The sequence below is a fragment of the Lonchura striata genome, chromosome 12 (assembly GCF_046129695.1).
Source record: "Lonchura striata isolate bLonStr1 chromosome 12, bLonStr1.mat, whole genome shotgun sequence".
NCBI lineage: Eukaryota > Metazoa > Chordata > Aves > Passeriformes > Estrildidae > Lonchura > Lonchura striata.
Genome location: NC_134614.1, coordinates 965,597 through 988,660, shown reverse-complemented (window position 1 = coordinate 988,660; position 23,064 = coordinate 965,597). Strand labels below are relative to the sequence as shown.

Below are 23,064 nucleotides of genomic sequence, written 5' to 3'. Positions count from 1 at the left end.
TCAGGATGGCTGTGCTCTAGCTCGGTGCTCCTCCACCGATGGGCCGGGCCCAGCGAGCAGGGCACTGTGAGGGAGCAACATGATTCCCACCCTGCTGGCAGTACTAGAAGGAACTTCACCCCAAGACACCTGTGGGGTGAGCTCCTTGGAGAGAGGCCTCTGTACCCCAGGGCTGCAGCCCAGCCAGAATGTTTCTAATCCGCTGAAAGGCCAAGTAACATTAAGGTGCTACTAGTGACCGAGCAATTCCGAAGGTAACATAATATTTTTCTACACAAGTAATTTAAGATAATAAAGCCTACGAGTACGTGTTTTCCTCCTGCTGCTCTTCCCCCACCAGCAGGAAGGTGAGCAGACAACTCCTGAAACTGCAGCTTCATCCCTGGGATTGCTTTTCCAGCGTCTTTTGTTTCAATATAGACAATCGCTCAGCTGAACAGAAACCATCCTAAATCAGGAACGCCATGTGGAGAGATTCGACGTGGTCATATCCTGCAACCTTTGAAATCCTAGCCTTCGAGCGCAAGATGGCCATAGAGCCCAGCTCCGACATGAAGGGCAGTTTCTGGGGCGGGAAAAGTGAGGTTGCCCCTTAAAATAAGGCGTTTAAAAGAAGGACTGTCAGCTTGGCACTGCCGATTGCACAAACTAGAAGTGTTGCTTATGGAGTAAGGAGCCAGTTAGTCTACAACTGGTTCTAAAAGCTTGTTGATACTGAGAAAACCCTGAGCAAACACGAAAACCTCCATAAAGCCAGAAGTGGCACCCCTCTGTTTTTTGCAGCGAGGCATTTCGCCTTCAGCCCAAGTTTAAAACACCTCGCCTCAGCCGAGAACTTGTTGCAGATCCATTCTGCGCGAGAACTAAACCGATTAATTATTTTTATCTCCCCTTAATAACTATAGAGATGCTTTTCGCCCACCCGCTCTCCCCTGCCGCACCACAGCCCACAAGGCAAGAAGGGACATTTTGAGGCAACAGAACGAAAGAACATGGAGGCAGAAGCCGCCCTGCTGCGGGCCGGGCCATGGGCGCTGCCAGTCGCCCCGCCAAGGCCTCCCGGCCTCCGGCCTTGGCGAGGCGGCGGGCAATGCCATGTAAATAAGTCAAAATTCCTCGGGGATTGAGGCCGCCGAAAGTTGTGCCGCCCCCGCGGGTCTGGGCGACATTTTGAGGCGCTGAGGGGAGCGGCTGAGGGTGCCCTCCCTCCCCCCGCGGGCAGCCCCCGCTGCCATCTTGGAGCCGGGAGGGAGCGGCGGGGAGGGGGCGCCGGGACCCCCGGGCGGGGGGGACCCCGGGCTCCTCCTCACCTTGATGTGGAAGCGGATGAGGGCCAGGCGGATGCAGTGCGCCATGCAGACGGGCGGCAGGAACCAGACCTTGGGCGGCGGGGTGCCCTTGTTCTGGACGTGGCTGACGATCTGCTGCGCCGTCTGGCGCTCGTTGCCCTGGCGCTTCACCCACTCGTGCAGCCGGGCCTTCTCCAGGGCGCCGTTGAAGAAGACGAAGAGCTCGATGTTGCCGTTGAAGCAGGCCTTGGCCAGGGCCGCCAGGTAGCCCAGCATGTGGTTCCACTGCCCGCCGCTCACCCAGTCCGTGTAGAAGCCGCCGTAGAGCCGGTGCAGGCAGTTGTCGGCGTCGATGAGAAGGCGCAGCGGGGTCTGGGGGGGCCGCTGGCGGCCCCCACCCACGAGGCTGCCCCGCGCCAGCTTCTGCAGCTCGACGGGCACCACGGCGCTGGGGCAGTGCTTCTCGATGTAGTCCTGGAATCCCTGCACTCCCATGGTGAGGACCGGGCGGCGGCGGCGGGCGGGCGAGCGGGGGCCCGGCGGCGGCGGCAGCAGCGGGGTCTGGGCTCGAGCCGGGCGGCGCGGCGGCGGCGGGCGGGCGGTGGGAGCGGTGGAGCCGGGTGGGAGCGCTGGCTGCCGTCGGTGGCCGATCAGGGGGGAGTTGTATAGATTAGTGGGGGGCTCATGGCTGCCGCGGCCGCCATGTGCTGCGCTCACAGAGCCATAGCTCGGGGATCCGGGCGGCTGCGGCTCCGACTGCCGGGGGGCGGGGGAGCGGCCGGGCGCGCAGGAAGCCAACCCGCCGCCGCCGCCGCCGCCTGCGGCAGCGAGAGCGGAACGGGCGGGACTTGGCGGCGGTGCCGCTGCCACTCACACACCGTGCGGAGCCGCAGCGGGAGCGCGGGGAGAGCGGAGCGCCCTCGGCGCCGCCCGTGCTCGGGGCCCCTCACCCCTCACGGCCCCCTGCTCTGCCCTGCCCTGCGGCTCTGGCCCGGCCCGGCCCAACCGCCGGGGCCGTTGCATAACCCGGGCATGCGCGGGAGCGCGGCGGAAGCGAGTGGCGGGGAAGGGGAGGGGAGGCAGCGAAGAAGGGAGGAGGAGGAGGAGGTGGAGGAGGCCGGGGGCGGCGTGAGGCGGCGGGATCCGGGGCAGAATTCTCCGGGCTCGGCTCGGATCGGCATGGCCCGGTCCTAGCCCCAGCAGCGCTCCATCAGCCCCACGGCCGCCGTGGCGGGCCCAGCTGGGGAGAGCGGCGCCCCGGGCACGTGTTGCTCGGGGGTGTCCGGCCGTGACAGGGCAGGAGAAGTGTTCCCGCAGCGGTTCGGTTCCGGCGAGGCGCCGCGGGGCTCCTGGCCTGATGCCGCACCCGACCTGGCCATAGCGCCTCCAGGAAAGGTGACCGGCTGGCCTGGCCTATCCCGGCTGAGCGTTGGCTGCTGCTGGTAAAGCTTCCAGGTTGTAGAATACCCCGAGTTGGAAGGGACCTACAAGGATCATCGAGTTCAGCTCCTGCACGGACTCCCCAACAATCCCACCCCGAGTATCCCTGAGAGTGTTGTTCAAATGCTCCTGGAGCTCTGGCAGCCTTGGGGACATGGCCAAACCCTGGGGAGTCTGTTCAGTGCCCCAGCACCCTCTGGGGGAAGAGCCTTTCCCTGATACCCAGCCTAACCCTCCCCTGGCCCAGCTCCAGCTGTTCCCTGGGTGCTGTCCCTGTCTTCGGGAGCAGAGATTGGAGCTGCCTCCTCGGCAGGAGCTGCAGCCCTGGTGAGGTCTGACCTCAATCTTCCCTCCTCCAGCTGAGCAAACCAAGTGTCCTCAGCCACTCTTTGTAGGGCCCCTCCAGACCCTTCACCATCTTCACTGCCCTCCTTTGGATATTCTCTAATTGCTTAAGATCTTTCTTGTATCGTGGCACCTGAAACTGCACACAAGACTTGAGGTGAGGCCACGCCAGTGCAGAATAGAGATTCACAATCACCTTCCTCAAGAATTTTGGTAGCCTTTTCACCTTAGACATGCTTAAAGTGGCAACTGCTTGCATCTTGAGATCTGCCATCCACAGGGCAGCCAAACTGTTGCCATAGCTGGTAAATAAGCATAAGTATCAACTATCAGGGAAGAAATGCATACATGAGCATTAGTATCAACTACTGGAAGAAATCTGTTCTTCACTGCACAGGCAGTGAGGAATTAACTGTCTTTGATTTTACCAGAAGAAATCGTTTCTTAAAAGGCCAAGGTGCCCAAGCTCCAGAGATTTCCTGCAAGTTTATCAGTGCAGTAATACCACAACATCTGTGCAGTTCTCTGCTGTTCAGGTGTTGGAAAACTACAGGAAGTATCAAGCTGCTGATGCTGTATGTTTGCATTAATATTTTATTAATTATTATATGCTTTATTAATGAGGAAAAGCATATTGTTAATGAGATTTCAGTCAGGCTGGATTGGCACCCACAGTAAATATTCCCAGCAGGGAATAGCTGTTGCAGCAGGAGTGGGCCAGCTCACTTCCAGGCAGTGAATGCCATGGGTGTGTGTCTGAGCCCAACTGGTGCAGCATCAGGATGATGGAGTAAAGAATCCTGGAAAAGCTATGGAAGTAATCAATGACAAGTGTATGTTTCTTTTTGGAAATCTGTTTTTGCTGTAATCTGAGAGTGTGGTTTCCTAAGTAAATATTCTGGTCTCTTTCTGAACTATTTTTCCCTTAGAATTCTTAAATTACCCTATAAGAATAGATATGTTATAGTAACATCGAAATCATAAAACTATTTGGAACTCTCTGAGGAACACACAAAATATGGTAGCAGGCCAATAGTGCTAATATAAGGAAAGGGGATCAATGAGAAAGAACTTCAGAATTTCAAATATTCTAAAAATTACCAAAATTTGTTCAAAATAACACATACTGCCATCCATGAGGTGTCTAAAAATCAGACTTTCAGACAGCCCTGCATGTATCCAATACTCCAATAGTGCAAAGCTTGATCACAAACAAGCCATTCTGTAAGTAGTCTTGTGAGTAATAATTGAGTCAAGAAGAATTCACTTCTTATCATTAATTGTCTCACAGGGTCTTCAAGCTCAATAGTCTTAGGAATGCCAAATATTCTATAAATAAAAGATGTATTTTTTTCTGTTTTGTTGTTTAGGAAGCAAACTAGTCCAGAGCACCTGCCACCAGGAGCCTGGCTGTCAGCATCTTTGGAGTCAGGGAGGCACAGCAGAACTGAGCACTGCCAGCTTGTGCCCAGCCACAAACACAGCCCTCCCTTCCCAATGAGAAGAAAGAGAGAGGAAAAGCATAAGGGGAAGCAAGGTTAATATTTAATATAAACTAAAAGTTTGGTCAGACAAGAAGACAGTGGAAAATAAGTTAAATTTATGGAAAACAAAATTACTCTGGAAAGCAGGTAGATTAAGCTAGACTCAAAGAGCAATTAATTAAAGACACAAGACAAAGAAAGTGTTTTTCATCAACCAGCAACAGAAAGCCTGCAGGATTCATCAATCTTCTTGCTTAGCACTGAGACACAACGTGTTCCACAGTTCCCAGATGCTGGTTGTGTAAGGAAGGGTTAATAGCAGTTGCTATTAAAGCCAGTGACTCATTATCCAACCTGAACAGAGGCAAATTAGGAGTGGCTCCCTCAAAGGAAGGAACTGAACAGTCATTAGGAAGAACTAACAAATAACCATGTCAGAGCAAGAGCAGAGGTGAATGTTATCAGTTTAGTCTTGGTTGCTCTGTTAAGGAAAGTCAGTCCCACAGCAAGATGAACATGGACACAGACTGTGGAAAAGACTAGCCACTGTGACCTGAAAGGTACGTCTGCCTGGGAGGAATAGATAAATAAGTTATCAATGGGAAACACTTGTTCAGTGTAATTTCGCTTAATATTTCTCCTCTTTTCTCACCTTGGTGCATCTTGCTGTGGACCTGCCACCCCCGAACTTCCCCATTCTTGCTGCTGTAGAAGAGCTCTCAGCCTTCACCTCACTGCCAGATCTACAGGTGGCCATGGGCTCACCCTGTGGGCAGGTGCTTTTCTGCATTGCGACTTAAGCACTTGCAGTTCTAGGCATGCCTGTCACTTAGTCGGAAAAAGTTGCAAAAATAAAATAAATTGAAGAAAAAATGTTGAGGTTTGAAAAAGTATTGGGGATAAAATTTGTCACTTGTTGCAATCTTGCTCTGATTTTGTATCATCATATTTGCTACCACGTGTGACATCCCTTTCTTGTCTCTTACATTGCTACAATTAAACTATACACCATCACACAACATTTATAGGAGGAGGTTTTTCACATTCAGGTATCTCCACAAAATATCAACAAACACCATCTTGCTTAAGCTTATAATAACTTTTTTTAAATATCTGTGATACTTCGGATGGAAGATTTTCCTCTTAGGACAAAGATGTGAATGTAGAAGGCATATCACTGACTTATTTAAAATACTTATTGGTCTCTGCATCAGCTTTCTAGGGACCACCAATCCAAAGAAAAGATTATTCAAAAGGTAGCATACTTTACTGGAGCCACTGCTATGCTCAAACTCAACATTTCTGATTGTCCATAGAGGCCAGCCTTTTAGAAGTTTGGCCCTTGGCATATGTGGGGTAATGTGGAGTATGATGGTGTTGCTCCAGCAAACTTTTAGGGCAAGAAAATGACTGACTGTGAGTCCTCCAAGCGCCTGGGAGAAGCAAGCTGGAGGAGGAGGGGGCAAAGTCGCTGGCTGAAAGAATTCCTCCTTTCAGAGAACAAGCGGCGCTTTCACAGCAGTGGATGCTCAGCCACAGCACACTCTACACAGATTACATCAGGGCCATTAGCTGCCTTTGATTAGTTTTAAGAAACAAAAGCATGAAAATTTTAAGTTCTAAACTTGAATTTTCAAGAGAAAAAGTATAAATAATAAGGGCATTATGGAGCAGGCAGTGAGAGCTGTTGGGGAGCAGTAGCACTGCTTCTTCAAAAACCTGGAACAGTAAGTAGTGCGCTGTTCCTGTGGCAGTGGTTTGAGACATACAAAAAGCCTGGGTTTAAAGCCTATTCTACTGCAGTTTTTGCGAGACTACCAATAATATTACAAAAAGATACTAGTAGAATTCTACAGGTTGATATTATAACAGATAAGATGCACTTGCCAGTGGTATCATGAGAGCACATCCGAGGTAAAATACATCTACTGTGGCCATTTCAGAAGAGCAGCTATCACTTGGAACACTTTAAAAACATGTCATTTTTGTTGGCATTTTTGAGATTAACACAAGTATCTCAGGCATGGAAGTAACAGAATTAGCTACTTAAATGTGGGGTAGGGCTGCCAGGTTTGGGAATACCATCCATGCCAGACCTTCACTTTCAGTCTGCTACAGCAGCTGATATCTTTATCTTGCCCAAACGCACAGCAGCACAGTCTGCCAGCACACCACCTGTAGATGTGGATCACATAGTTGCGTGTCTTACCATGGTCTGCCCGTATTTCATCCCTACAGTTCTTGCTGCAGAGTCTAAAATGGAGGTATTTAAAAACATTAAATTTATTTGAAATGCAAAGTATAAAGTTCTGGTGCTGCGCCTACTTGAATCAGCACACACAGAATGAAATGAGGTTCATAAATGCAGAGTTTTCAAAGTAGTGGCCTGGACATAAGGAATAGTTTGTGCTGTTCCTTTCCTGTCACATAATGGCTCTCCCATATCCATCCCAGAGGCACAGCCACCACTCCTGGGACAGGGTGCTCCTTGAGCTGGTGCATTTGGAGAAGCAGACAATCTTCCTGTTGTCCAGAACTGGCCCACGAGCCACCAATTAGACTGCTCTGAATGGCAGCATTCTGTTCAAAGGGCTGCTAATTGTATTTTAATGATAATTTAAATGCTGCTGCTATTTTCAGAGACATCCAGATCAGTAATTACTCATAGTCTATGTTGAGCTTTAAGCAGGTGCAGGCACAGCACTGTAGAAGCATCAGCTAATGTTATTAATGTTCTCAAAGGCCTTCACTGCCTTCCCACATGTCAAGAGCATCATCTCCTGTTCCCAGGCCTAAGCCCAGCCTGGGCTGTTCACATCTGGGATCCAACAGCCTAGCTGTACCACAGGTTGTTGCAGGATTCTGGAAGTAAGGAAAGAGAAGCAGTGAATCAAATTTACTTACATTCATTAAACAAAATTCTACCAATATTAATAAAAATTAACTAAAATTCTTACAACAAGGCCACTTCAGATCATTTTTCCATTAAGATAAAATACTAGCTTGATTGAACTGCATCCCTGAACACGGCATGGTCAAAATGTTTGAATAAACTCACCAGAAATGCAGATCCTAACAAGCTGCTTGCACAGCCAGGAAGAACATCAATCTGTTAGAGCAAGTCCAGAGGAGGCCGCCAAGATGATCAGAAGGATGGAGCACCTCTGCTACAAGGAAAGGCTGAGAGCATTGGGGCTGTTCAGCCTGGAGAAGAGAAGCTTCAGGCTGACTCAGTTGTAGCCTTCCAGTACCTGAAGGGACCTTACAAAAGAAATGGAAAGAGGCTGTTCACAAGGACCTGGAGTGACCAAACAAGGGATAATGGCTTCAGACTGACAGAGGACAAGTTTAGGTTAGATATTAGAAATTCTTGGCCATGAGGGTGGTGAGGCCCTGGCAAAGGCTGCCCAGAGCAGCTGTGGAAGCCCCATCCCTGAAAGTGTCCAAGGCCAGGTTGGACAGGAACTGGAGCATCCTGGGATAGTGGAGGATGTCCCTGCCCATGGCAGGGGTGGCACTGAATGATCTTTGAGGTCCATTCCAAGCCATTCAACTCTAGGGTTCTCTGACTCTCTCCTTGCTGTTGCAGCAGGAGCAGTGATGTGGTGGGAATGTGGCCAGCCTGCAGAGCTCACACTGCCAGAGCTGTGCTGTGCAGTGAGTCCAAGGGAGTAGAGTTTCCAAGGCTAGCAAATCAATACCTGCCATAAGCATGAAATTCCTTCCCAAATGTTTACTTGTATTCTGTACAAGATGCTCATAGTGTGTGGAGGAATCTATTCTCCAGAAAAAATATTTAGAGTGCAAGTCACAGTTTTCCCTTTCAGAAATTCAGCCAAAACACACCAAATGTGCTATCCATGGGCAGTGTAGTGCTGGTCAAGATGTTTATACATAAAACATTCTGTCAGTGACAGTAAAGCACTTATCTTGCCTGTGTAATTGATATCTACAAATGGGGAAGCTGGCTGAACCCTGTTCAAAAATACATGCTTTTAAGAGAATGTAGGTTAGCTTTAGTACAGTGGATTTTACATGCCAAACATAATCGGTCAAAATTCGGAAGAGACTGTTAATGAGACTGTTAATGATGCAGGAACAAAAGGGAGGCTTTTTTTCTCATTGGAAAATAAAATGCATGTAAACGAATCCTAATGCTGTTTGTTTTTGTTTGGTTGTTTGTGTTTTTTTGTTTTTTTGTTCTTTTTTTGTGTGTGTGAAGATTTATGTGAGATTAATCACTTTATAGTCCCAGACTATATTAGTCTGTATTAGTTTCACAAATCTACCCTCAGTTTGATGTGAGATTGCTGGCCTAGGACAAGAGTGAGGAGCTTGCTCCATTCTCTGACCAGGCACACAGTGAAGAGAGTGGTATCCTCTGTGCACTCCTTCCCCCAGTGGTGTTGTGCCTGAAGCTGCAAGAGCACCTCTGCCTGAGCAAGGCCCTGAAACAGCCCTAAAGGAGACATTTGCTTGTGCAGCTCAGGTGGCTGCTACAGAGCAATGAGATTCGCATGTGGGAAAAATTTTACATGCAATTTTTTGCAGCAAACTTACCTGAGAGTTTTATTTTCTATATAAATCATCTGTCTTGCTTGTCTGAGGAAGCTTTTAAGTGTGTTTTTTGTGTATCTCCCCATTTTCTGAGGGCCGTACAAGCCGTGGCAACTTTGGAAATGAAAAGTCATGAAAAATTCTTGCACTTTGTTACCGAGTGCTGGGGTTTTTTTCCTTTTACATCATTGATGGTATTTGAAACTGAGTAGGTACAAGGGCAAATAATTCCTCCCTTTTCTGTTTCAGCAAGCATGTGCCTCAGCTGCCAGCCTGTTCCTACAAACCCCACAGCTTGCACAGAGCAGTCGAGCTGAGCTGATGCCAGGAAAGTGAAGATCTTGTAAGACAATGTTTAAACTTGTGTATTCCCAGCTTTTGTAATTACAGGTTAGTAATTTGGTTTTCATTCTCTTCAGCAAGATCTGAGATGTTGGTGTCATAGGTTTTCTGTCTGATCTGCACAGGTTACTTCCATATCTTCATTTATTCTTTTAAAGATACATCATTTTAACTTTGTCCTGTGGCTTTCTTGCCTAAGATCAGTCAGGAATGTTTAAAATGTTAAAAAAAATTAAAGAATTAAATATTTTTGTATAATAGATATAAAAGATGAAAAGCGTTAAAACCCTGCTGCAAGCTTGTCACTCAATGACAGAAACTTCTGGAAGTTGTACACACATGCAGCCTGGCCTGCACTCAATGTCTTGACTACCATGAAACTAGAAATGTTAATTAGCATTAAAAAATTGTAATAGAGTTCTGAAAAAGAAAAAAGAAAACCAAAACACCAAGAAAAAAGGCAAATACTACACATCTTTCATTTATGAGAGCATTCTTATCTTCCAGAAGACATCAGTTTAATTTTCCAGTTACTCTCACTATACCCAGCAACTTTTGATCTCCCCCATGTAATACAGCACTGGAGAGTGTATCTTTAAATTCATTTATAAAGTAATTCAGGGCTGTGGGTGTCTTTGATCTGTTCCTCTCTGCTAAAGTACAGAAGAGAAGAACATGTCGCTTAGCAACCCTGTTTAGCCAGCACTGGAGGAGGCAGGAGGTATGGATGGTCCAGAGCCACAAAAGGGGAGGATTAAACCCCATCAGGAAACTAAATTTTGGAAAGTAATCTTTCTCAAAACTGAAGCAAGCAAACATGGCTGTTTGCAGAATTAGGTAATTGGATAATCTCACTTTTTCCTCTTTTTTTTGGTATCCACTTATGGTCTTCTAATAGCAATCTTCCAGCCAAATGGGAAGTTCTGGCATGGGATGGACAACACAGGGTTTGACAGCTTCAGGGCTGGGTTGCAGGTGAAGGGAACCTGAAATTTAATTTTAAGCCAGTTCAACAGATCTTAAATAGAATTAGTGTTGTCAAGACTAATGGTAAAGAATTTCATACTACAAGTTTAATCTTAACACTTCAAAAAAATTTTGTGTGAGTCTCATCCTATTGTACAATTGGACAGCCTAAGTGTCCCCAGCCTGACTTATTCAGGGTCACTTACCTTGTTGTAAATAAACCCAGAATTCTCTGAGTGGTTACCAGGCTCTGATTCACTGGTAACTAGGTAACATCTTAGAGCTGCAAAAAAAATACCATTTAGGAAAGTAACTTTGCACTGAAGCAAACAAGCAGCCCTCAGCCCTTTGTCCTTCTTGCAGCTGCAGGATGGTGATAGCCCAAGAGCCGTGGCAGGAGCAGGCACCAGCTCCCACTCATGCCCTTAGTGAGCAGTGCTGGCCTAGAGCAGATTTGATTGATTTTTTTTTTCCAAACATCAAATCCCACAGCAAGGTATGGCTGAGTTATGGAAGAAAAAATGATGATAAAAACCTGTGTCAGAGGAAGAATCACAGAACTACCCACTTCAGCATCTCAGATAAAAAATAGCTCGAAATGAAATACAAGCAAATTGTTACACATGGTCTTCTGTTAATGATCATAAAGCTTGTCCTAAATCTTCTTAATTTTTGCACTACTTTCGTGTACTAATCACCTATAACTTATCAGTGAACAGTTAAGAGAATCCCTAAATTCTAATGGTTTGGGTTTCTCCCAGAGCTCAGTGCAGGCAATCCTGTGCTCAAACTCTGTAGTAAAACTGCAGTTTATTAGACTGAGTACCTACCTCTATCCACAGACAGGGAGCTTGTAAGGGAGGTGGTAAGTGCTAGTGTGGAGCTCATTCAGAGCTGAGGTTCTTAGAATTAGTGTACTGAAGAACTTAATTCATAAGTGAGAAGATAATTTTTATTACCCATATATAGCAAAGATCTGTACAGTAGAATAATGTCTTCAATGGGAATTTTACTGGTTACTGTAGGGGTGCCTGGATTTTACCCAGAATCTCTGAGTGTGCTTTTTGTATTGGCAAATGCTCATGTAATGTGATTCTTTGGAGAAATTTAATTACAGAAAAATGTGTAAGGCACTTGGCATTAAGTGGCTTAAGTTTGTTAACGTACAGTATGGAGAAGAAAAGCCCAAATTAGAAGCAAATAACACTAGCTCAGCTGTGAGCATTTCCATAAAAACTGCTTTAGTAAGAAACTTCTATTTTTGTAGCACATATTTTCTCTATACTTTTATGATTATTTTCTCTATACTTCATACTTTGAATTTTATGATCTAAACAAATATAGAGGCTTTATTTGAAGTGTCACAAGCTGAAGCAAATCCCTTGGACTTGACTTTGTCTTTGCTCTAAGTTACACCACAGTTAACAATTCTTAACTGTAACTCAATATGAGAAAGTAATTTTGCTGAGGAAGACGAGGAATCCAGCAACAGTAGAAGTCTTTTACTTGCACTTGTGTTTACAGTAGCAGTTAATACATGTAGTGAGTTTTAGTTTTAGGAAACAGAAATATGTCACATCCATAAGGCCAAGATGCTCTTTGTTGGAGATTCTTGTTAAAAACACTTTCTGTGATTCCTGTAACAGATACACGACATCTCTAGCTTCTGGAGCAGACCTTGTGGGGCTGATGGTCTTGAAGAATATGTTTTGGACTACACTGACTTCCAAAACTGTACAATTAACATAGCTTTCTGCTTATGGCATTCAGGTTCCCAGATCAGGATGATGCATGGAAAAAGCACTCAGATAAAGCATCATTTGCCCAAACGTGTCATCAGAAACTGACTTCCTAAAGGTATGTCTCAAGTTGGAGAATACAAACAGATGTGTGATATTTTTCCATTTCAGAGCAATCATTATAATATCACTATGATGCAGATTACCTTCATGACTTCTTAATCTCAGTGCTGACAGAGAGAGAGTGATCTAAATTTGCAGAAGCATCATGTTGAAGAACTCTCAGTTTAGTGCAGCAATTCTTGAAAATATATTGGCCCAGCTGACAGTACTGGGGAAAAGAAGATTATCTCTTTCTTGGACCAACATGCAATAGCCCCTGCTCTCCGGGAAGCAGCTCTAATCTAAAATCTATCAGACTATTTCTTTGTCTTGTAATTTCCTCCTAAATGCAAATAGAATTATTCAGCTTTTTGTCATGATGTATAGAAAAGTGTGAAGTTAAAAATAAATCTCAGCTCCTCCTCAGTGGAGGGACAATGGCTGTCTTTTTAAACTAAAAGCCCACTGGTCCCATTGTCTTTGCTAAACAGTTGGGCTTCACAGAAAGGTTTTTTGGTGTTTGAGGGTCAGTTTCTCTAGAGATCAATAATTACAGCAAGGAGAAGTGCAGAGAAGTTGGACATCTTTGCTGCCTGCAGTACTACCTCCACATGTCTGACTCCAGCACCAAGCAGCTGGAATATAAATGGACTGAAAAATTCACTGAAATACTTTGACATTCTGTAGATGCAGAATTTGAAAGGATTATGAGTGTCTATTTTTAAAAGTAAATTAATAAAAGATACTGTAAGGCTATGAAAAATACTGTGTGGTATAAAGGAAGATCAGGAAATTCTAGTTTTTCTCACAGTGTAAGGCACACAGGCATTCACACAAAGAGATACAGTGTGCAAAAATATGGAAACAAACCAAAGAAAGCCATTCCCTGCTGGATTCCACTGTGTCCTGTTGCCTGGTTCCGCTGAGTGGGCATCATGGGACAGCCTGGCCAAGCCAGCCCTGCTTATGCCTGTCTCTCACTGAAATCACCACGAGTATCACCCCAATGGTGCTGCAGCTCTGAAAATTTGTGACTGGAAGCAAATGGTTTTGAAGGAGAGAAAAAACAGATGCAGAGAGGTCCTTGTCCTTGAAAAGCCTGTTGAACCATGCTTTTTTTCCTTGGAGGAAGTTACCTGTATATGACAACTTTACATGTAGCAGTGACAGTGACAGCATATTTCCAAGAAAGTGGAATTACTAATGTCTTGGCAGCATGAGATTGTTTTTATCCCAATTGCAAATATTGCTCTGTATGTCACAAAACCATTAGTTCCAACAGCCTGACCTTCCCCATTAAAGGGGCATAACAACACCTCATGTTTGTGGCTGAGATAAGAGAAGACAAAGGTGATACCAGTGTGTGACATATTACAGTGGTGTGTCCTGTTGGCGAGGAGTTGGCTTTGAGAAAACAAGCCAGCTGGGGAGGTGTGTCGTCCTTCCTCCTTTCTGGTGTGTGAATATTAAGTTAGTTGTTTGACATCATCTATGTTAAGATTTTCATAACACCACTGGCTTAAATCTGAATTATACCATAGAAATACTGGTTGGACAGGGCCTTCAAATCAGCTCCTGCCTTCTGCTAAAAGCAGGACTGAACCAACACTGGATTAGGTCTGCTGTGATTTTACCTGGCCAAATGTTTGGTATCCCCCTCTGGGTAACCTCTTCCCTCTGCAGTCCTCAGCATTTTCAGATTTTAAGATCATGACAGATCTGTCTCTGCAAAACACTGTTTTTAGCAAAACATCACATGTCCACAAAGATACCTTCCTGATTTCTTTTTTGAAATCTGAGTTATAATGAGGATAAATGGTATGTGATTCCTTAAACCTAAAGGAGACATCCAACATAAAAAAGCAATCTTAATTCTAAAATGACTATTTTAGTCATGACTTGTAAACTATGCAGTTTTGTCTACTTGATAATACCCATCTTAGTGTTAGATCTAAAAAAAAAAAGAAATTAAATCTGAAAACTACTCCTTTGATACACATTAAGTTATTCAGTTAGTAAATTAGTGAATATTATCCTGTTATTAGCTATTAGCATGTTACACTTCTTGATGTTGCTCATGAAGAATGCCTATGGAAATGAGGGGAAAAAATTGCCTTTTGAAGTTCTGCCACTTGATATGTTGACATTTCTTTTAATTTGTGACTGTCCTCTTGAATGCAGTATTCCACTGTTTGGTTTTATGAGAGATTCTTAATTTTTAATTTGTTCTCCCATTGATCAAACTTTTTTTTTAATGGGTAACTCTCAAGAAAATTAGCCTTTCAAGGAAACCATGTTCTCCTAAATAGTTCTTAATATCTTTCCCATTCAGTACTTTTAGCTCTTTTTCATTAGGGGACTTTCAAGGCCTGGTTAACCTGTGCCTGGTGCTACTGAAGAGAGCAAGAATCTTGCTGCAGATTTCAGGGAGAGCAAGAGAAGAACCCTGGGAGTGAAGAAACATCATTTGTATTCACTTTGGCAGATGGCTGTGTTTTAGGAGAACCTACAAACAGTTCTTGAGGCTCTAGGGTAGACTGAGGAGGGAGTAAAATGAGTGAAAGTAAACAAGGTATGTTGCCTTCTCTTCCTTATGGTCCAGGTTTCCATTTTCAGAGGATTCCATCAGCTGCAGCAGCTGTGCTAAGGAGCCTCAATTAGACTGCCCTGTTCACAGTGCTGGAGATGAAAAGTTCCCTTTTATTTGAAGTCAATGTACATTATATAAACATAAACCCATTCAAACCAACAGTCATTCCGTATCTGATGCTATTTGCTGTTTTCATCTGCAGTTATGCGCAGCTAGTTTGAGTGGGGTCTCATTCTCTACCTCAGGTTTCCATAAGCAACAGAAAATAACAGTTGGCTATTTTGTCTCTGCTAGTCCTGATTTTGCAATCCCTAAAGACCAACATCTTCTTTTTAAATAGACTCTGGACATTTTTGGGAAGAAATAGATCAAGAACTTTTAATAGCAAAAAGGCTCAGAAACATCAACACCTTTCAGGAAAAAAAATTATATGAGATTAATGAAATTTTAAAAAAATTACAAATAAAACTCAAAGTGATCCCACACAGGTTGTAAAAGTCATTATAAATGGCTGACCAAACAACCGTCATGGAGTCATAATTTAAAGGGAAGCTTCACTTTGGAGAACAATGTTTATAGAGATGCTAATTTTATCTTTTTGAATACTATTAAAATACCTATTAAAAGTAACAAGTTGTCATCCAAAATACTGCAGTGCAGCTCAGAGGAGAGCTAGCTGTGAACTGGCCTCACATGGTGATCTATGTCTGATGCCATAAGAAATACACTATTTCAAGAGCCCAGGCAAGCTGTATAGGTAGAGCCCTGTTCTTGCTGCAATGATATCAGTGAATTGATGTTTTTCTCTGATTTTAGTCCATACAAGTTTACATACTGAGCCAGGAAACCGATAGCAGTTCTACTGCATGTAATACCAGTGATTTTAAACATATTTGCTTAGGAGGATTTCTAAATGGAATTTGAAAAGTGATTTAGTATTGGAAATTATTTTTGTTTCTTTATTCACCCAGTTTTCCTAATTGTGACATGTTATTTTGTATGGTAGTGTGCCTCTGCTGTACCAGGACATGATATGCACTTAAGCCTTTGGGCATATGAGGTGAGTTGTTTTCCTTCCCCATTCCACTGGAAAATCAACAAAAGCAAGCCTTCAATTGCATGAATTTCATTATGACCCATCTTAGCAGACACCTAAATCCTGCAATGATAATTTATCTTTGAACTCATTAATAGTGGTGCATAATTAACAAGTAAGCTGCAGGAACATGCAGTTGCTCTGTATTTACCTGGTATTTGCCGTGCAGTTGTGGCATAATTACGGAGATTATACCTGCTCTCTAGAGTAGGAGTACATGGTGTACCTCATTTTGTGCTATTTCACACAGCAAAGCAGACCCCAGTGCGACAGAGCTGAACAAAAATTCCATTCTGCAGCGGGTGGAAGGGAGCCACGGGCAGGGAGTGGGCAGGAGCCGCACAGAGAGCCGCGGTCCAGAGCAGCGCCGCCGTCGGGGCTGCCCGGGGTCACAGCCTGCCTGCTGTGGCTCACAGGGCTTGGATTTGGGACTGCCACCCTTGCAGTGAGGTAGTCAACTTGAACATGCAGATTCAAAGTCAGGCAGGTGGAGTTCAGGGATTTTTAGTATAGTAACTTTCCCCTCTGATGTATACTATGGTAGGTTTCTGTACTGATTACAGGAAATGCATGGGAAGATTCTATCTTCTTAAAAAGTTTTAATTTTTTAAAGTTTATTTGATGCTAGCACATCCTCACTGCGTGGCCCTATTGGTACAAACTCCATTGGTATCACAGTACCAAATGTGAAATTGCAGCACGTAGGTGCTGGGAAAAAAATACCAGCAAGTGGTGAAAAGTGTAAATAAATAATGCTGTGCCTCTGAGTTGATCACATTTTATATGATTCAGCATAAAGTATAAGGGAAACTAAATTTAAAGTTTCTATTATGTTTGAGATCCGCATCGAACAGGAAGGGGAATACTGTACACATCACTTGGTGCAGAAACTGCTGTGCCACTGCTCCAAAGCAGACTTTCCACTCCTGCATGCAGTTTTGCCTTCTCTGAGGAGAAAGCACAGGCCTCTCTAGAGCATGGGATACAGCACCACACTAGTTAAGCAACTCAGCAGAAGAAATATGGATTTATTTGCTGTTGCCAAAGAGTAAAATTTCACTTCAGCAGACAGTAAAACTGTCTAAGAGTTCCCTGTTCTGCTCCAGGTGGAAGGAAAAGGAGGGAGCTTTTGGAAGTGTAAATTATTGTTGTTCAGCTTAATAATAATTTTCCTGTCTTGAGGGACTTGATTTCTGAGTACAGAGTTAACAGATTCTCACTCTGAAGGGCCAGCAGTGTGACATGACAGGACATGAGCTGTGCTGTATTGATTTCTAGCATCATATTGGCAGTGTTCAACTACATCACCAAAATGAGATACAGATTACAACAATATAATTATTTCATTTTAATGTCTCACAGTGATTTCACTCTGTGCCACAGCCAGAGCTCTCATGGTTTTTATGGGTTCTGCTGACCTTGGCAAGGTGGGTGGGGCTCCCCCATCCCCGTGACTGGGCTGCATCTGGCACCCACCTTGGTGGACAAGCCTAAAACTGATTGTTTGAACCTTGGGTTCAGGGAACTTTGATGCTTAACATCAATAACTTATTTCTGTCACAACTACATTATCTGAGGAGTTGTTCATGAGCAGCGAGAGTTAACATTTCAGTCTGTCTCAGATGGTGCTAGTTAAGGACATGAACACAGTGCACTAAGTCTTTTCTGCACTGACAGATTTAAAAATCATTTCAGAAAAAGATAGAGAGCAAAAATAAAATAAAACTTCTTTTCCAAAAGTCATATTTGAAAAAATGGCAATTGGTTTCTCACTAGCAGGATTTCTATGTGGATTTTTTAAATTTTTAAATTAAAAAATCTTTTAAATAAATATATTTTATTTTTAAATAAAATCTTCCTGTTTTCATAGTGGATAGTAAGGAACAATGGAAGACATGCCTGTCTGTGTCCCATTTACAATCACAAACATCATCATCCATGAATTCCATGACTTTTTCATTTCCATTTTTCCTACTTAACATCACAGAGTGCTGGGGTGGCAGCTGGAGCAGCTGTTTACTGCAAAGCATTTCCCTGGCACATCAACCAGAGCCAAGCCTGTATTTTACAGGTGCCTTCAAAGCAAATATTTCAGGCCAACTGTGAGACTTGGATTTGAACTTCTGAAGCTCCTTAACTCTGGTGTACCATGGCACTCGGGTTTTGACTTTTACTTCCTTTTCCATATTGTCAGAGTCACTCGAATGCTTATGCTTTTCTTTGTGAGAGGATGCAAGGTACCCAATCTAGCTCCCATTGAAAAGTGCAATCATTCCTTTCAACTGCTCTTTTAAAAGACAGTGTTTTACAGTCTGATGAGAGTACTTTCCTCCCTCTAAAAAATGGAGAAAGAACTCTGCACTGTGTCCAACATGGTCCTGGTCAGACTTTTCAGCTGGGATTCCAATACAGCCTTGTTTTTAATTCAAGCATTACAACGACCAGGAGAATCCTGCCATTATTTCTAGGAATGAAGTAATTTTTAAATGGTGAAATTGTGCATAATTTCAGTTTTCTTAGGGAGAATACTCAATACTGGCTCTTTTGATGTTTTGTTCACAGAAATCAACATGTGATTCAAGTGTATATATAGAATGAATGGACTTGGGACAAATGTTTGAAGACTTCTTGCAACAAGTTGCTCACAAATGATCTACAGCAAGAGTTACTTCCAGAATAGTTACTGCACATGTGTTTGGAAAAAAGATACTCAAGCAAATCAATCTGCTTGTGGACAAATAGTGAAAAGAGAAAAAGGAAAAATTCCTCTAACAAATATGAAACTGCAAATTATTCACTCAGCTGAGTTGGCAACAACCAATTTTTTTGGTAGTAGGAGCTGATGGAGTAGGAGGTAACTGTGTGAAGAATGATTGGTTTGATATCTTATATTGGAATTCTGGAAGGGCTTCAATTTCTAATTTAAAAGCCATCTTCCTCCTTTTACCCAGTAAAGAAAACAAAATGATAGTTGATTTCTATGAGCTGTTTTGGGCAGATAGGATCTATTTTATGTCCTCTAGACACTGACAATGGCTAGATCATAAGAAAGAGTGGTTATTTATTAGAAAATATCTCTCTTGCCAGGAAAAACCCCCAGAGCCTTCCTAAGGACGGCTATTGCCATCGCAATCCTCTTTGCATCTTCCCAGGAAAGATATGTAATGGGTCTGAACTTGGTGCATCTTTGAGTTGTGGAGCCTTGTGTAAGCTTCAGCTCCACAGCCCATTTTTTGGTACAAACACTGATTTACTTTCCTCTTGGAAGAATGCAAAGCACATCTGGGACATCTCTCAACTAAGAGCACCTTTTGCTTCTCCTTCCCCTGGGATGAAGCCAGCCACCCTTTTGGTGAGAGGCTCTGGGATGCTGCAGTGGGATGCCAGCAGAATTGTCTTCTTTTCCAAACAAAGTGACTGTAGCATGCTCTGTTTATGCCTGTGGAGTGGTGATGAGAGTTTAGCATTCAGTTCTTCTTAACTCCTTACATGTGTATTCTTGATTGAATATGCAACTCCTAATTTATTCCTGAGCAGGCACATGCTCTCTTCCAAGGCATAGCAGATGTGAGGGAGTCCGCTTGATCGCTACAGCTTTACTTCACAAAAACCTTAAAATGCTAAAGTCATAAATAGGCATTATACCACAATCTTTGGCTGAATGATCTACAACGTTACTGCAGATCTTAGTCATAGTGAAAGCTTTTACAAGCTACTTTGAGCTAATGGCAAAATAGTTTTCCTTTAAAGCAGTGATGTGTTCCTTTCCACAAATGCTAATTGCCATGATTCTATTGTAAGTTCTGGGCTTAGTTACACTGAACTTGCATTAGCTTGTTATAACTTAACCCTAACCATTGACAAGAGATTAATTTTTTCTTTCTGTGGTTTTAGAGAGAAAGATACCAGGACTGAGACTCTTTTGTGTCACCGAAGTCAACTATGGCAAAAAGGTGCATTTCTGCAAGAATGTTCAAGGCAACCTCCTCAGCAACAGAAGGATGTGCTGCAGAAGGTGATATTCAGTAGCTGTTTCTGCTAGGATACAGGATGAGGATATCTGCATCCAGCTGAGCTGTGCCAAAACTACCTTGACTTCCTGCCTCATACCTTTCTTTCCATGCTGCAAATCCATGTTAGTTTCAAGACTGCTTGAAATGTCTGTGGCTGGCAATGTCAGCCCATGGCTAGTGAACATCCTACCCACTGCTGATACTTTAGGAGCCCTTTCTGCAGCACCTGCTTCCTTGGGACAGGAGCTGGGGCATACAGTAATTCATCACCTCATTGTCAGAACATACGTTGGTGGACTAACTTCAACAATTTCACTGCAGGAGAGCTTTAATTCCTAACTATTGTAAGAATATAGACAAATTTCTCAGCCTGCTTCAGTCTACAAATTGCAGATACATATATAGGTTGTTTGATCCTGGATACAAAACTCACCACTGCCCTCTATATCTACCTTCTTCATTGCCTACAATTTGGGAGCATTTGCCCAGAGAGGGTAAGAAAATATTCAGCTGCTGCAGATCCACCTAAGCGCACCAATTTTTTTGTTTGTTTGTTTAATTTGCTACATATGATTAACTCCACTGAGTTTCTGCCAGGCAGAATTTGCAACTCAAAGTACCCCATGAGTGTGCTGCAACACTGCCAGGAACTGAATACCACTAGTCTTCATAATCGCTGTTTTTCCAAAGATCAGGTATAGCAGACAGACTATTTTAGGCTATAAATGGAAATCAGGAAATGAGATCTTCTTTCCCTGCTAGTTCCTCTCCTGGGAATTTTAGTCCTTTTCTCGGTGCACATGCTTTGGTTGTTGGTATATTGGTAATGTGGGTCTCTCAGACCATCTGTCACTGGAGTCTGTTCTGAAGTGCTGCAATGCCAGTGAACATGGGAAATCATTCCCACTAGTACCAATGTGCTGTTTGTTGATATAACATCACCTGTGAGACCAAAACCAGATCAGGATAGCCTGATTTACCCCATGATTCTGGGAACAGGTGATTCAAAAGTAAAGTTTACAAAGTAAGTAAAGGTATTTCCCAGCTACCTGCACTTCCTCTTCTAACAGTTGTAATCCATTTGCAACTCTCAGTTTTGCAGATTGCCTGTTACCTCCTGTGGATGATCAAAGTCTAGTCATGAATGCAGGCACTCTGGACTTACAGTCCTGTCTATATGAGGGATGTCTGGCCTAGCCTTCAGTTTATAGGACAGATATTGCCATCTAAATCATCCATATCATATAGATCTAATGCAAGATCTTTGCATGGCCTTTAAATCTGAGATGTTCCAATTATCATTCTTCTGTCATAAATTCTTCCATCATCAATTCTGTCATTCTTCATGAATTATGTATTTTTCTATTTTCTGGAAAAAGCTCTGCATTATTAGGAGGTAAAGAGATTAGGTTTTGCTACAGCAACATGATCTCAGAACTTGAGAACAAACCCTTAGCATCATAGGCTCTTTTCTGTTGCCTCTAATGATAATGAGAAGCATTTTCTGGGCTAGAAAATACCCTCATTAGTTCATGACAGGGTGATTCTAGGACTGTATGCCCTTGTTTGATTAAATGCTAATCACAGGTGTTCTTTGATAGGGTCAAAAAATAATTACCCTTTGATATTTTAGTCAATTGTAGTACTACTGAGAAGCACTCTTTTCCTGCTTATAGAAATAAAGATTCCATTTAACCTTGGAAAAACATTATTCATGCTATTTTCTTTACTGAAGGAAAAGGAGTGGGCTTTTTTGAGTACAGACCTATTCAGTGAGAGATATCTTAGTGTTCTGGGGTGACTTTATGATGCTTGTATCCCCCCTTGTCAGTTTAGCCCTGAAATAAGTTTTGCACCTTTAGGACTGGTTCCAAGAGTGAAGGGGGGCTGGGGCTGAGAAGAAGCGCAGAGTTTGTTGTCAGAAACTGCACTTGCTCCCCCACATCCTTCTCCTGGACTGTGTTGTCAGTGGACAGACAAGACAGCAAGATAGAGCTCTCCTTTGCTTTTTAGTTAGTATTTAGCTAACTGAGTCAGGGACTTTGTCTGGACTGTGGTTTTTATTTTTCCTTGGAACTATTTAAACCTGCTCTGGACTGAACACCCAGAAGAGCACCAGCAGCTCACACCTGTGGCCCACCAGGCTGGGCCTGGGCTGTGGCATTTCCAGGGCCAGAGGGACTGATAAGAGACTGAGTGAGCTGACCTACAACCCTCAAAAGGGACTTTCTGAGTTTGTCATAATTTCAGAGCAGTGAGAGGGTATATTGTTTAATATTGTTAATTTTTTTGTGCTCGTGAATATTTTGCCTGTTAAATAAAGAGGTTTTTTTTCCACTTTCCTCCAAAGAAATCTTTTCTCGAACCAGTTAAAGGAAGGGCCACATAAATCTCCTTTCTAGAGGAATGTCTTTGGTGGTTTTCTCACTAATTTGCCCTAAACCAAGACACTTAGTCAACAGGGGTCAGCTCTGGCACTGAGAGAAGATGAAAGAATTTGAGACAATATGTGAAAAAAAACCCAGATGCCTTTAACTAAATTAATAGAAAATATATTTTGTCTTTTATCCAACCATCATGTGATAATCCTGACATCCCAAACTGTTGTCACAGTCATACGTTCTCATTCTCTTAGTCTTCCACTTTGCTTTGTCATTTACAGCATCCATGTGCTTGACTTCAATGCTGTTCACTAGTTACTTGGTTTGATATTAAAATATTATTAAAATTGAAAAAATATTTAGAAAGTTGGGGGACTGTGACCCAGTAAAAATTCTCAGAGCACAGTGAAAGATGTAAAGTGACCGAACTCTTGGATTTACTTTTAAGAGGTCCTTTCCCCTCTGTCTCTCCTTGCCCACCACATGCTGCAGCCATCCTTGTTGATGGTGCTTCCTCTGCACCTTTCTTATGAAGGCTCCTTTTTTTTTTTTCACATGATTTATTGAGATGTCTTCATCCTCACCCCTCTCTAGTCCTCCTTCAGAAACAGCTGGCAACCCAGCTATTACCATCTTGCTCTATCACCGGCTCAAAGCCTTTAGACTATTGACGGTAGCAGCTGACCCCCATCCTTTAATCCCACAGTTTTCTCTGTAAAG

General features: G+C 43.4%; 1 protein-coding gene and 1 long non-coding RNA gene across 6 annotated transcripts in view; one reads left to right on the top strand and one right to left on the bottom strand.

Moving 5' to 3' along the window:
* Nucleotides 1–1,843, bottom strand: part of FAM120A (family with sequence similarity 120 member A) — a 47,620-nt gene extending 45,777 nt beyond the window's left edge. For 2 of the 5 annotated variants that reach the window (XM_021539553.2, XM_077786036.1), the window contains exon 1: nucleotides 1,311–1,843. In XM_021539553.2, the coding sequence (XP_021395228.1) occupies nucleotides 1,311–1,784 (474 nt within the window). In that variant the 5' untranslated portion in view covers nucleotides 1,785–1,843. The remainder of the gene's footprint in view (nucleotides 1–1,310) is intronic. The other 3 variants (XM_021539552.2, XM_021539555.2, XM_021539554.3) reach the window with 2 other exon arrangements.
* Nucleotides 1,660–22,300, top strand: LOC110475425 (uncharacterized). Its single transcript, XR_002466270.3, has 7 exons — nucleotides 1,660–1,785; nucleotides 9,365–9,505; nucleotides 12,194–12,280; nucleotides 14,620–14,836; nucleotides 15,861–15,914; nucleotides 18,513–18,804; nucleotides 19,845–22,300. It is a non-coding gene; the product is annotated as an uncharacterized LOC110475425 (long non-coding RNA).
* Nucleotides 22,301–23,064: the final 764 nt, after the last annotated feature.